This window comes from Microtus pennsylvanicus, chromosome 9, assembly GCF_037038515.1.
Source record: "Microtus pennsylvanicus isolate mMicPen1 chromosome 9, mMicPen1.hap1, whole genome shotgun sequence".
NCBI classification, from domain to species: Eukaryota; Metazoa; Chordata; class Mammalia; order Rodentia; family Cricetidae; genus Microtus; species Microtus pennsylvanicus.
Window position 1 is genome coordinate 15,621,570 of NC_134587.1, and position 12,912 is coordinate 15,634,481.

Below are 12,912 nucleotides of genomic sequence, written 5' to 3' on the forward strand. Positions count from 1 at the left end.
GCTGGGGCAGCACTGGAGAAGAGACGCACAGTTTGTGATAACTGGAGCTATGGCTGTTCCAGGCCCAGCTACTGTACCTGCTCACACTGCCCAGGTTCTGCCCCTCTACCTCTCTGGTTGCTACTCTACCATACACACAGTATTCCCAATGCCTATTCTTCCAATGCTTCTATGGGAGCCTATGAGAACATTTTCTCAGACTCTGAAAAAAAAAATAAACTGGTATAAGATGGATTCTGAAACTATTTAAGTTAACATGCAAGACTCAATCACATACGACTAACTAAAGAAAGCAAATCTTTAAAAAGCAATTGAGATTGAGATTTTTTCCCTTCTAAAGGAAAATCACTTTATGCTTCTTCAATTATTGATTGTCTATTCCAGACTGAAACCTCACTGGCTAACTCTCAGGAGACTGCATCTGTTGATGCCAAGACGTTTCAGAAAGTAGTTAGACTGTGCGTGTCATGTCCTTCTCACACTGCTCTGATGGTAGCTTAGGAAATGACCCTTCACATAGTAGGCATCTATTTTGTTTCATTTCTGTTGCTATGGTACCGAACCTGACAAATCAACGTAAGTGAGAAAGAGCTTATTTTATTCACAGTTCCAGGTTTCACTGTTACTCCAAGAAAGTCAAGGCAGGAGCTTGAATCAGCTGGCCACACCACATTCAGACCAGAGACAGAACAACTGTATGCATGCCCTCCTATTTAGCTAGCGTTCTCTTCTCTTATCCAGCCCAGGGCCCCAAAAGCAAGGAACAGTGCTGCCCAGTTTCTGGGGGAGGGGATGGATGGGGGTCTTCGCTCATCAGTTAAGGCAGTTAACGTGCCCACAAATGAGCCCGAGTGAACCAAACTCTCGCTGAGGCTCTTCTCCAGTGATTGTAGGTTTTGGAAAGTTGACTTTTAACACCAACCATGAGAAAAGTCAACTGTAGATTAATGTGTTTTATTAAGGAACTAACATCAACTGGTTTAGCTTTCGTTTTTGGTGTCTGTGTTTTCTACTGACAGAATGTTAGGGAACTGGGGTACTCTGAGGGAAAATCTACAATGTCCTTAATTATTCTCGGCTTACTTGTTCTTAGGTACACCTTCACAGGAATATATACTTTTGAATCACTAATAAAAATTATTGCAAGGGGTTTCTGTTTAGAAGACTTTACTTTCCTCCGTGACCCATGGAACTGGCTTGACTTCACCGTCATTACATTTGCGTAAGTACCTATTTTTGGAAACTTCAGAGGACAATATAGTTTGGGTTTCTATCCAAGCTCAGGTTTTTAAACAGTATGCTTTAGTGGTAAACCAAGCGGGTTTTTGAACTCTGTGTTTTAACACTTATCTCCAAAGAGCAAGACCATGTCACCGTTCCATGTGGATCAATGGATAAACTGCAGGATCAATTTTAGTGCCAATGAAGATCTACCTGGAAAGTTCATATGCCAGTCTTCTCGCACAAACACACCATAAGATAGAAGCGTAGATTATTTATCACCCGACCTGGAAGACGGTTTTGAAAATTCACAGCAGCAAAACTTGTACTGACTCCAGTAATTTGCACTGATCTTTCTTATTCATGTTGTGCACACTCCTCCCGTAGCTTCTTTGTTAATTTTGGGGAACAGAAGAGAGCAAGTAGTCATGCTTCAAAATAGAGTGAAAATTAGATCATAAGAAAAAAAGAACTCAGTGCATTACAAACTTAATAAATCGTTATCTCGTGGGCAAACTGATCTTTAAGGATTGTAAATGGACACACCCTACTTCTATTGCCCTTCTGATTCATTTCTTCTTCCTCTCACCTCTCTCTTTATGGCCTTCTTTATTTTACTCACATAAACCTTTTCAGCTAGTTCTGTGCTTGTTTCCCGACTTCTTGTCTTCTTCCTTTTGCAAATGATGAACTGCCTCCCAAAAGAGGAGTAGCTATTGAAAATAACAGGAGTAGGTGAACGTAGGCGTGGAGGACAGTGGGCTAACATGACTTAACCCATCTTTGGGAGCTGAATTTCTCGGTATCAGCAGGTCTGAAGGGGTAGACAAGGACAGATGGTACTGATATGCTCAGAAGTGTATATACTGGCTGTCTGGTCTTAATTCTATGATTTTATATCAGATCAGGATAAGCAATCCTTCCCCAAGCCTTTCGGCCACAACTTACAGGATGGCATTTGGGATTTCTCCTTCTTAGAATAAAAAAGAAGAAATGACAGAGCAACATTGGGTCACATAAAATGCTATTGTTCATTTATTCAACTTTTACTCAAAAGTTATGCTAGCAAATGCTATCTTGAATGGTAGGGCAATCGGCAATCTACTGCAATAGTTACATTTCCATTGGACAATTTCATTTTCAATGGAAACCATAGCACATGGGGCGTTGACCCTTTAATTTTGCCCAAATCACATACAATTTTGCCTCGATTGCTTTTGAAATGGCATCAGGGGAGGCACATTTTATGAAAGTTAACATTTAGCTAATGGTATTTACTGTGAAAATAAGGCTATTGTGATGAATTTTAAGTTTAATTGGCAACTCCATAAACGTGCCAGATAAACACTAAGTCCCTCCACATCTTTAATAATTTTGATTTAACCCTACCGGTAAGTCACAGAGTTTGTAAACTGGGTAATTTTCAGCTCTTCATGCTTTTAGAGCTCTGAGTCTAAAAACTGCTTCAGCAGTTTTAGGTAAGACTTGATTAGAATGAAGTATAAGATAACTTTATCTACAAATCTTTCTTTGCATCTTGTCACTGTGTTTGTTTGTGAACTCCCCATTACAGATATGTGACAGAGTTTGTGGACCTGGGCAATGTCTCAGCGTTGAGAACGTTCAGAGTTCTTCGAGCATTGAAAACCATTTCAGTCATTCCAGGTGAGAGCTATGTGCAAGCGTATAGCTTAATCACTGAGTTAACTCCAGGACTTTTTCAACTGGGCCTCCTTGCTTGACATTCATCGTTGTATAAAATCAAGAATCAGACACTACTCAGCTTTGCCTGTGACATCAGGGCGAAGAGCAAGTGGCTATTTCTACACCCAGTGAGCACTAAGAATGGTTTATAGCCTGACATTTTGTGGAGGAAAAAAAGATAGAAAATCAAGACTCATAAAACTGATTACTTAACAAAATGTCACTCTTGCTGTCCCTACAGGTTTTATCTACTTTTGTGTTTAATGGGTGAACACTCTAAAATGCATTCTAAACAGTTTCTACTTTAAAATGTATTTTGACATGTCAATTTTATTAAGGACTTGTTACATATTATAGGTATTAATTTTTATTCATTATGCCTATTGATTCCTGTGTGAAACAAACTTATTCTTTTCTAACAAAAGACAAATTATATAATAAAGAAAAGCCTATACCAGCATGGAAGACTTGTTTTAAAATGTAGTAATACGCTGAATTATTTTTATATTAAATATTTACCTGTCATGGGCAGAATCTTGGGACTTACACATTGACACAATGTTTTCAAGGGAATTGTGGGAAGAATTTAATTATGACTTTGGATGCTTAAGCCTTCATAATGATAAGCTTCTTTCTCTCAGGCCTGAAGACCATTGTGGGGGCCCTGATCCAGTCTGTGAAGAAGCTGTCTGATGTCATGATCCTCACGGTGTTCTGTCTGAGTGTCTTTGCTCTCATCGGGCTGCAGCTGTTCATGGGCAACCTGAGGAATAAATGTGTGCAATGGCCTCCCACCAATGCTTCCCTTGAGGAACATAGTATAGAGAAGAATATAACTACAGATTATAACGGCACCCTGGTCAACGAAACCGTGTTTGAGTTTGACTGGAAATCATATATTCAAGACTCAAGTAAGAATTACCATTATGAGTACTTATTCTTTCCCTGTTTGCCTGCCTTCTGTCTATTCCTGGACTAGTAAAGGACAACCAGAAGGAAGCTGTAATCACTAGAAAATTATCTGATGAGACTTCTTAAATAGTCAAATCTATGTTTTTGTTTGACATTTCCTTCCCCTGGATTTTGTTTGTTTTCTCTGCCAAGAACGCTGGGGATTTAACCCAGGACTTTGCACAAGTTGAGCGGGTGCTGTACCACTGAGCCACACCCCTAGTCCCTTCCATGAAGTTTAAACAATAGGCCATTTGTATCTTGCTGAATAATTTTAAGAAGAATGTTAAGCAGCTTGCAAATGGTTTGCACACGGTTTGCACACATATAATGTTTAATTTGACAGCTATTCTAATTCTTATTGTTGAATACTACTCTCTATTGTGTTATTATGTATAAAGCTAATGAATTCAGCCAGGGAGAATTTTCCTAGGATAAAGCATCAGTGTGCATTCCTCATGTGACAGCTATAACAACAAAAGAAAAGACGGTTTGTGAAAACCATTTGCTAAATGTGGAGACTAAAACTTATTTCAGAGGCCTGGACTAGGCAAGGATAAAGGGAAATATTGGTGACAATATATGGACTTAATAATACATGATGAAATATTTTTTGTAAGCTAGACTCAATTATTATTGTAGGCAAATGAAGCGAGATTCACAAGTAATAATATTTGATTGAAAAGCCATATCAAAGAAGAAAACAATAAAGTCAATTTGACTCAAAAGACATCAATTAAGAAAACAGATTAATCAACAATATTGTAAGAATTAGTTTATTTTTGTTCAAAAAATTTAGATCAAACCATTGATCGCTGAAGGAATCAATTATGAAAGGATGGAAAAATAAGTGACCCTTATCTTTCTCTTTTTAAAGCCACAATGAAGTAAGCAAAATTTTCTGCCTCCTTCTTTAATTTTAGCATTTGTCTATACCAGTATTTGAAAAGCAAGGAGAGTTAAACCAGATTCATCTAGGAAGGAAATATGCCGATTAAGAAAAATGTTGGGGTTTAACGCCAAGCTCTCCATATGCTTGATTATCACCATTTTGTTATTACCTCGGGGAAATGAGTAGTGTTCCGGAATAAAGAACAAACCTTGGGGTACTAGAAAGCTGCTGGGATTGTTCTTAAAGCCACTTGATAGTTCTTAAAGCAGTGATAGTATAAGGAAAGAGAAAACAGACAATCAAAGTCTCATTGTAACTGGATCTGAAAAATGCCTTGGTTTGGTAACTTCTTCTCTGTGATGTGCAGTTACCTGCCAGCCAATGGTCTGCAAATAAGTATCAGTGTTAGATGATAAATGCCTTCTAAAGACTGCCAGAGCAGGGGATCAATGTGCCTTAAACATGGCACATAATGCCCCAAAGTTCTCACTCTTACCAAGGCTCTGAAAGCTGTAGTTTGTCCAGCTTTTCTCTAAGATCAGCACTGACTATGAAAACATCCCTTAGGTTTATTCTCGCTCCTGAAAATTATTAGACATTATTTTTCTTACATTCTAAAAAAAGTAAAGATATTTGCTTATTTTCAACTATAAAGTCTGATTATCACTTTTTCTAATAATATTATACTTGTGGAAAAAAAGATACTTTATATTATTTGTGGTTATTGTGAAAGGCGCTGTTTCCCTCATTTCTTTCTTAGCCAATTTAATTATCGTTTGTATGTAGGAAGACTACTCGTTTGTTTCTGTTTTTGTTTTTCTTTTTTGATCCAGCCACTTCACTAAAGGTGTCTATCAGCTGTAGGAGTTCTCTGGTAGAATTTTTGGGGTCACTTATGTACACTATCATCTGTAAATAATGATACTTTGACTTCTTCCTTTCCAATTTGTATTCCCTTGAGCTCTTCTGATTTATTGCTCTACCTGTAACTTTTATGGTGAGAGTGGACAACCTTGTCTTTTTCTCTTGATTTTAGTAGAATTGCTTTGAGTTTCTCTCCACTTATGTGATGTTGGCTCTCAGCTTGCTGTATACGATCTTTATGCTTAGGTATGTCCCTTGTATCCCTGTCTCTCCAAGATTTTATCATGAAGGGTGTTGGGTTTTGCCAAAGATCTTTTCAGGACCTCATGATCATGCAGCTTTTTTTTCTTTCCGTTTGTTTATATGGTAGATTATATTGATAGATTTTCGGATGTTCAGCCATTCCTGCATCTTTGAGATGAAACCTCCTTGATTATAGTGGATGATTTCTTGATGTGTTTTTGCATTTTGTTTGTTAGGATTTTATTGAGTATTTTTGTATCAATGTTCATGAGGGAAATTGGTCTGTAATTCTCTTTCTTTCCTGAATCTTTGTATGGTTTCAGTATCAGGGTGACTGCTACCTCATAAAAAGAATTTGGTAATGTTTCTTCTGCTTCTATTTTGTGCAGTAATTTGAGGAGTATTGGTATTAGCTCTTCTTTGGAAGTCTGGCAGAATTCTGAGCCAAAACCATTTAGTTCTGACCTTTTGCATTATTTTGGTTTTTGTTTGTTGTTTTTGTTTTTGGAGAGGAAAATTTTAATGACTGCTTTTATTTCCTTGTAGTTTATAGGTCTATTTAAGTTATTTATCTAATCTTGATTTAATTTTGGTAAGTGATATCTGTCAAGAAATTTGCCCATTTCTTTAAGATTTTCCAATCTTGTAGAGCACAGGTTTTTGAAGCATGACCTAGTGATTCTCTGTACTCCCTCATTGTCTCTTGTTATGCTCCCCTCTTCGTTTCTGACATACTTAATTAGGATATTCTCTCTAAGTCTTTTAGATAGTTGGATAAGGGTTTGTCTATTTTGTTGATATTCTCAAAGAACCAGCTTTTTGTCTCGTTGATTATTTGCATTTTTCTGTGTTTCTATTTTATTGATTTCAGCTGTGAGTTTGATTATTTCCTGCCATCTTTTCCTCTTAGGTGTGTTCTTTTTGTTCTAAAGCTTTCAGGTGTACTCTTAAGTCATGAGTATAAGAGCTCTTCAAATATTTTTTTAAGATAGCACTTAGTGCTGAGAACCTTACCACTTCTTTCATTGTGCCCCATTAGCTTGGGTACATTGTACATTTATTGTGAATAAATCCTAGGAAGTCTTTAATTTCATTCTTTTTTATTCCTTGACACAGTGGTAATTCAGTAGAGAATAATTCAGTTTCTGTGAGTTTATAGGCTTTCTGTTATTGTTGAAATCCATCCTTAATCCATGGTGATCTGATAGGATGTAAGGGATTATTTTAATTTTCTTTTATCTGTTGAGACTTGCTTTATGGCCAAGGATGTGGTCAATTTTAGAATATGCTCCATCAGGTGCTGTGAAGAAAGGGTATTCTTTTGTGCTTGGTGAAATGTTCTATAGATTTCTGCTAGGTTCATTTGAGTCATAATTTCTGTTAGGTCCATTTGAGCCATAATTTCTGTTAACTCCAGTATTTCTCTGTTTAGTTTTTGTCTGGATGATCTTTCATTTGTGAGAGTTGGGTATTTAAGTCTCTAAATATCAATGTGTGACTTAAGCTTTAGTCATGTTTCCTTTACAAATGTGGGTGTCCCTGTCTCTTGATCATAGATATTGAGATTTGAGATGTTATCTTAGTGGATTTCTCCTTTGATGAGAATGAAGTGTCCTTCCCCATCTCTTTTGATTAATTTTGGCATGAATTCTACTTTGTTAGATTAAATTAGAGTCAGTGGACCACCTAGCTTCTTGGGGCCATTTGACTGGAAATTCATTTTCCAAACTTTACTCAGAGGTAATATCTATCTTTGATGTTGAGACATTTTTTTTCTTGTATGCTGAAGAAGAATCGACCTTGTTTTCACATCTATTCTGTGTATCTGTATTTTTTTATAGTTCATGAGTCCATTGACATTGAAAGATTTCAATGGCCAATTATTATTGATGCCCGTTATTTTATTGTAGTTGTTGATGGTGGCTGTGTGTGTGTGTGTATGTGTGTGTGTGTGTGTGTGTGTGTGTGTGTGTGTGTGTGTATGTTCTTTCCTTGCATAGTACTGGTGAAAAATTATTTATTGCCTTATTTTCATGGGTATAATTAACTTCCTTGGGTTGGAATTTTTCTCCTAATACATTCTGTATGTCTGGATTTGTGGGTAAATACTATTTAAATTGACTTTATGATGAAATATCTTGTTTTCTCCATCTATAATGATTGAAAGTTTTGCTGAGTGTAATAGTCTGTGCTGGCATCTGTGGTCTCTAGGAATCTAGCACATCTCTCTAAGCCCTTCTGACTTTTAGAGTCTCCAATGAGAAGTCAGGTGTAATTCTAATAGATCTGCCTTTTTATGTTATTTAACCTTTTTAATGTTATTTCTTTGTTCTTTGTGTTTAGTGTTCTCATTGTTGTGTGGTGATGGATCTTTCTTTTCTGGTCCAATCTATTTGCTGTTTTGTAATCTTCTTATACCTTTTTAGGCATGTCCTTCTTTAGGTTAGAAAGTTTTTTCCTCTATAATTCTGTTAAAAATATTTCCTTGGCCTTTGAGCTGAAAGTCTTCTCCTATATCTATTCCTATTATTCTTAGCTTTAGTCTTTTCATAATGTCCCAGGTTTCCTGGATGTTTTGCTTCAGGAATTTTTTAGATTTAGCAGTTTTTAACAATGAATCTATTTCTTCTAATGCATCATCAATGCCTGAGATTCTCTCTTTCTTCTCTTGTATTCTGTACTCTGTTGGTGATGCTTACACCTATAGTTCGTGTTAGTTTACCTAGATTTTCCATTTCCAGAATTCCCTCAGTTTGTTTTTATTTGCTTCTCTTTCCATTTTCAGATCTTGTAAAGTTTTACTGGTTTCTGTCAACTGTTTGTTTGTTTGTTTTCTTGCAATTCTTTAAGAGATTTATTGATTTCCTCCAGTTTTTGATTGAGTTTTTTTGGATTTGTTTCAGGGATTTATTCATTTCCTTTTTATTCGTCGTCATAAAGTTGGTTTGGGGTTGTTTTCTTATGTTTCAGTTGTTTTGGAATATTTGGGATTGCCGTAGTATAATGGTTGGGCTCTAGTAGTAACACGTTGCCCTGGCGTTGTTATTTGTGTTCTTATACTGACATTTGGGCACCTAGATTTGGAGTGATTTTAGGTGTAGATGCCTATTTCTAGATTTGTCTTTGTTGAACGGGTGTTTTCTTTCCTTGTTTCTGTTTCTTCTCTGGTCTTCTGGCTGATGTGGCCTATGGTTGAGGAGAGATCCCCTTCTGCATTGGGGACTGGACTTCTGATAACCTTCATGGTCAAGGAAAGCCTTGCAGTCATGGTTTAGCAAGTAACTATTTAAATGAGGGAGGGACTTATTAGAACTAAGAAGCAGTGATATGACGTGATGCTCACCTATTGTAATAGTTATTCTAAAATTTTCACCTATTTGTAAAAAATAGCATTTGTTTCATTCCATTCTAAAATTTTCATTTTATTAAAATATTCATATAGTTCGTATAATTATGAATCTTCATTATAAGCTACTGACATAAATTCCAGAAACATAAATGTAAATTATGGTTAATTTAAAGTATTTACTAGTGGTATTAAATATGGAAGGGAAACAAGAAAACATATCATTTTATTTTTAAATATGTAGTTATTTTAAAATACATATCATTCTCATCTTCTTCTGGTGATGAATATATTTTATTTCATGAAAGTAATAGAAAATACTGATACCTTCCCATAAACGTTCCGTGAGTACCTATTGTTTTCACTAATTTTACATTGATAATGAAGAAAACCTCATACCCATAATACAACAGTAAGATTTGAAAGAAAAGAAGGAAAACCCCATGTGTTTAAGCAGGTAATGTGGTTTGCTTAAAGTCACTTAAAGAAACTGAAGGTAGAAACTGATTTCCCTACTCTTTTAGTGTTTTTCAACAAGTGTGTGTCACATGACTTTCTTTTTTCCAAACAGGATATCATTATTTCCTGGAGGGTTTTTTAGATGCACTACTGTGTGGAAATAGCTCTGATGCAGGGTAAGCTGATCATTTGTGTGAGATGTGAGTATGTGTGGTTTATTCCTATATGTATGTCTAGCTCTTTCTATAGAAAATCACTGATAAAAGAAACTAAATTAATGCAAACTAATTTTCAGTAATTATAATATAAATAAAACAGGACATATTCTAAATGTTAAGGTTTCTTCTGTAAAGCAAGAAACAATACATTGATCTATAATGCTGCTATTTCCCCGAGGTAAGTATCAAGCAATGAGTCACCTTTGCAGACTCCGCAGCGAGGAAGAAAGGTTACTTACTTAGCAACGGCTACACCTGGCAGCTAGTGATAACCTATAAAGGCAGAGGTGGGAAATGTATCACGGAGTTGGATTCCACACTCTTGTGTCGTCTTAGTAGTGATGGAACATTTTGTAAGCATAGTCTTCTACCAGAATAAAAAGACACAGAATGACTTGTCAACTTTCTTTGTCCCCATTTGCAGCCAATGTCCGGAAGGATATATGTGTGTAAAAGCTGGTAGAAACCCTAATTATGGTTACACAAGCTTTGATACCTTCAGTTGGGCATTTTTATCCCTGTTTCGACTGATGACTCAGGACTTCTGGGAAAATCTTTACCAACTGGTGAGAATCTGAAGAGATACTTACTGCATTTAAGTAGAAGAATATAAGGATACACACTGAGTCATGAAATGCCAGCCACAGCATGATATAGTAGAGAAAGTATTGCTTGAGATCAGAGATGTGGGCTTCTCTATCCTAATGCTTACAATCCATGTTGAGAGGAATAAAGTCAAGGAGAGTACATCTGTTCTGTTTCTCCATGACCCAATGCTATTTCACATTCTTCTTAGACACAATTTCATCCCAACGAAAGACAAATTTCCCCTCCGCCCTATCTCCCTCTCAGGTATTATCTCTTTCTCTTGGTCCCTTCCATGAAAGGCTCAGCTTTTTGATGGAGGTCCCAATTGTTTTCTATCCACTGTTTTATTCTTGGTGAATCCAAGAATCCTTTACAATGACTATGAATGCATAAGTCAACGAAGAAAGAAGAGACAGAGGTTAAAGAAATAGTGCAGGGACACATTGTTAATTTTGTCCAAGTTCTGCCAGACACACAGTCACCGGTTACTGAAATGACTGCGAAAGTAATTCTGATATTCTTGTTTCTAGACGTTGCGTGCTGCTGGGAAAACATACATGATATTTTTTGTGCTGGTCATTTTCTTGGGCTCATTCTACCTGATAAACTTGATCCTGGCTGTGGTGGCCATGGCCTATGAGGAGCAGAATCAGGCCACCATGGAGGAGGCGGAGCAGAAAGAGGCGGAGTTTCAGCAGATGTTGGAGCAGCTGAAGAAGCAGCAGGAGGCTGCACAGGTACTCTGCAATTCAGATGGATCTTGTCTCACAATCCAGACCTTTGCTTCTCTATTCTTCTTGTACCCCTTTTTTTATTATTTGCTTGTTACAAACGATCTTCAATGAAAACGGAAGGTGGAGTTGTCTGACAGTACCCGAGGAAGCTGGGAACAGCAAGATTCCACAAGGACTTTTATATGTGGACCATCTTTCTAGCTTGAGTTAGTCTAGTCACCTAGTTATACAAAGGTGTGTCCATACTAACCACAGAAGTCTCTCATGCGATTTTTTTTCTCACTTTAAGATTCTGAGAGTAAAAGGAAAATGGTGACTTTTTTTTTCCAAGTAAGAAAACCATTTCTGGATGAATCTGCTGCTACTAGATTATTGTAATGGAATCATCTTTTCTGCCAAGCAATTAATTAGTTGTCATATAGAACATATGTACCCATTTCTTTAAAGTCATTTCTTATTTTTCCTTGCTCAAAACATGCATTGTCTTTAGCCAGAGAGATGACTCTGTGGTTGTGAGCACTTGCTACTTTCACAGAAGACCTGGGTTCACTTCCTACCATACACACACAGCTCATAATCATCTGTAACTCCAGTTCCAGGGGGTTTTACTCCTGCCCTCTGAGAATTCTGAGAATACAAGGCACACATGCGGTATACATATATACATGCAGACCAACACTCATATACATAAAATACATTGCCTTTTAGTGTGGTTGTTTTAATTTCCTTTATATTAAAAAGTCCTCTGATCTAAGATTATTGAGAAAGCAACGGAGCAACACTAGTAATATGAAGTAATTAACAAAGGTTTACTCAAGTTTGCCAGGACAAATCAGTGGAGCTGGTGCAATGAATGATAAAACTGAGTCCCATCTCCCATGGTTCCTTGTTGTTTGTAAATGGGACAAACAAATTCATTGTTTGTATTTTTAAAAAGACTAATAAAATAAAATTTTATTCAAATCAAACTTTATTTGGAACCATCTTGGCCATAAAGAGTTCCTTCTGGCATACCAATTCTTCTGCTCCAGTTCTGTATTGGAGATATTGTGGGAGTAACAAGGACTAAAAAGTGCAGCTTCGTAACCAAACAAGCTGTAACCACAAAGGATGGATTTACTCCCACGCTCTGACAACTAGGGGTAGCCACTGCTGAGATAAAGGTGGTTGGGGCAGCTTTTGGAGAATTGAACATCTTCTCCTGCTTAGCAGAAAGCTAGTGACCCCTCTCCCCTTCTTACATACAGTAGTATTATGGAGGAGTGGGGAAGGGATTGAGATACCTTTCTTAACCTCAATTGATAAGATGTTGATGGTATTAAATACTTTTGGAGAAGACCTAAGCTCAACTTCCAACTTTGGGGTAGGATATTAAGTAACTCTGCAGTTTTTCTTCTATGTTTCCATTTGTTTTTCAGAACAATGAAGATAATGGCCATTAAAAACTAATTTTTAGAATAGATTGAGTCCTATAGTTTTATATATATATATATTTCTAGCAGTGCCCAAAGAATCTTTATGAACATGTGGTCTATGTTGCATAATACAGACTTAATAAATGTTACCAGGAGAAAAGTAGATTATTTCTTTAAGTCGCTTTTAATTAAAAGAAAGAAAAAACCCTACACTCAGAAAGCATCTTCTACATTCTATTTCCTCCAGTTAGCTAGTATTTTGTAAATGATGCAAAAC

At 36.6% G+C, this 12,912-nt stretch overlaps 1 protein-coding gene and 1 non-coding gene across 3 annotated transcripts in view; both read left to right on the forward strand.

Annotated features, from left to right (window-relative positions):
* The window catches only part of LOC142857204 (sodium channel protein type 1 subunit alpha), a 115,290-nt gene that overhangs the window by 57,688 nt on the left and 44,690 nt on the right, over nt 1-12,912 (forward strand). For both annotated transcript variants that reach the window (XM_075984993.1, XM_075984994.1), the window contains exons 5-10: nt 1,094-1,222; nt 2,795-2,886; nt 3,567-3,836; nt 9,793-9,856; nt 10,323-10,464; nt 11,017-11,223. In XM_075984993.1, coding sequence (XP_075841108.1) covers nt 1,094-1,222; nt 2,795-2,886; nt 3,567-3,836; nt 9,793-9,856; nt 10,323-10,464; nt 11,017-11,223 — 904 coding nt within the window. The remainder of the gene's footprint in view (nt 1-1,093; nt 1,223-2,794; nt 2,887-3,566; nt 3,837-9,792; nt 9,857-10,322; nt 10,465-11,016; nt 11,224-12,912) is intronic.
* On the forward strand, nt 2,969-3,087 carry LOC142858033 (small nucleolar RNA SNORA43). The gene has a single exon (XR_012911927.1). It is a non-coding gene; the product is annotated as a small nucleolar RNA SNORA43 (small nucleolar RNA).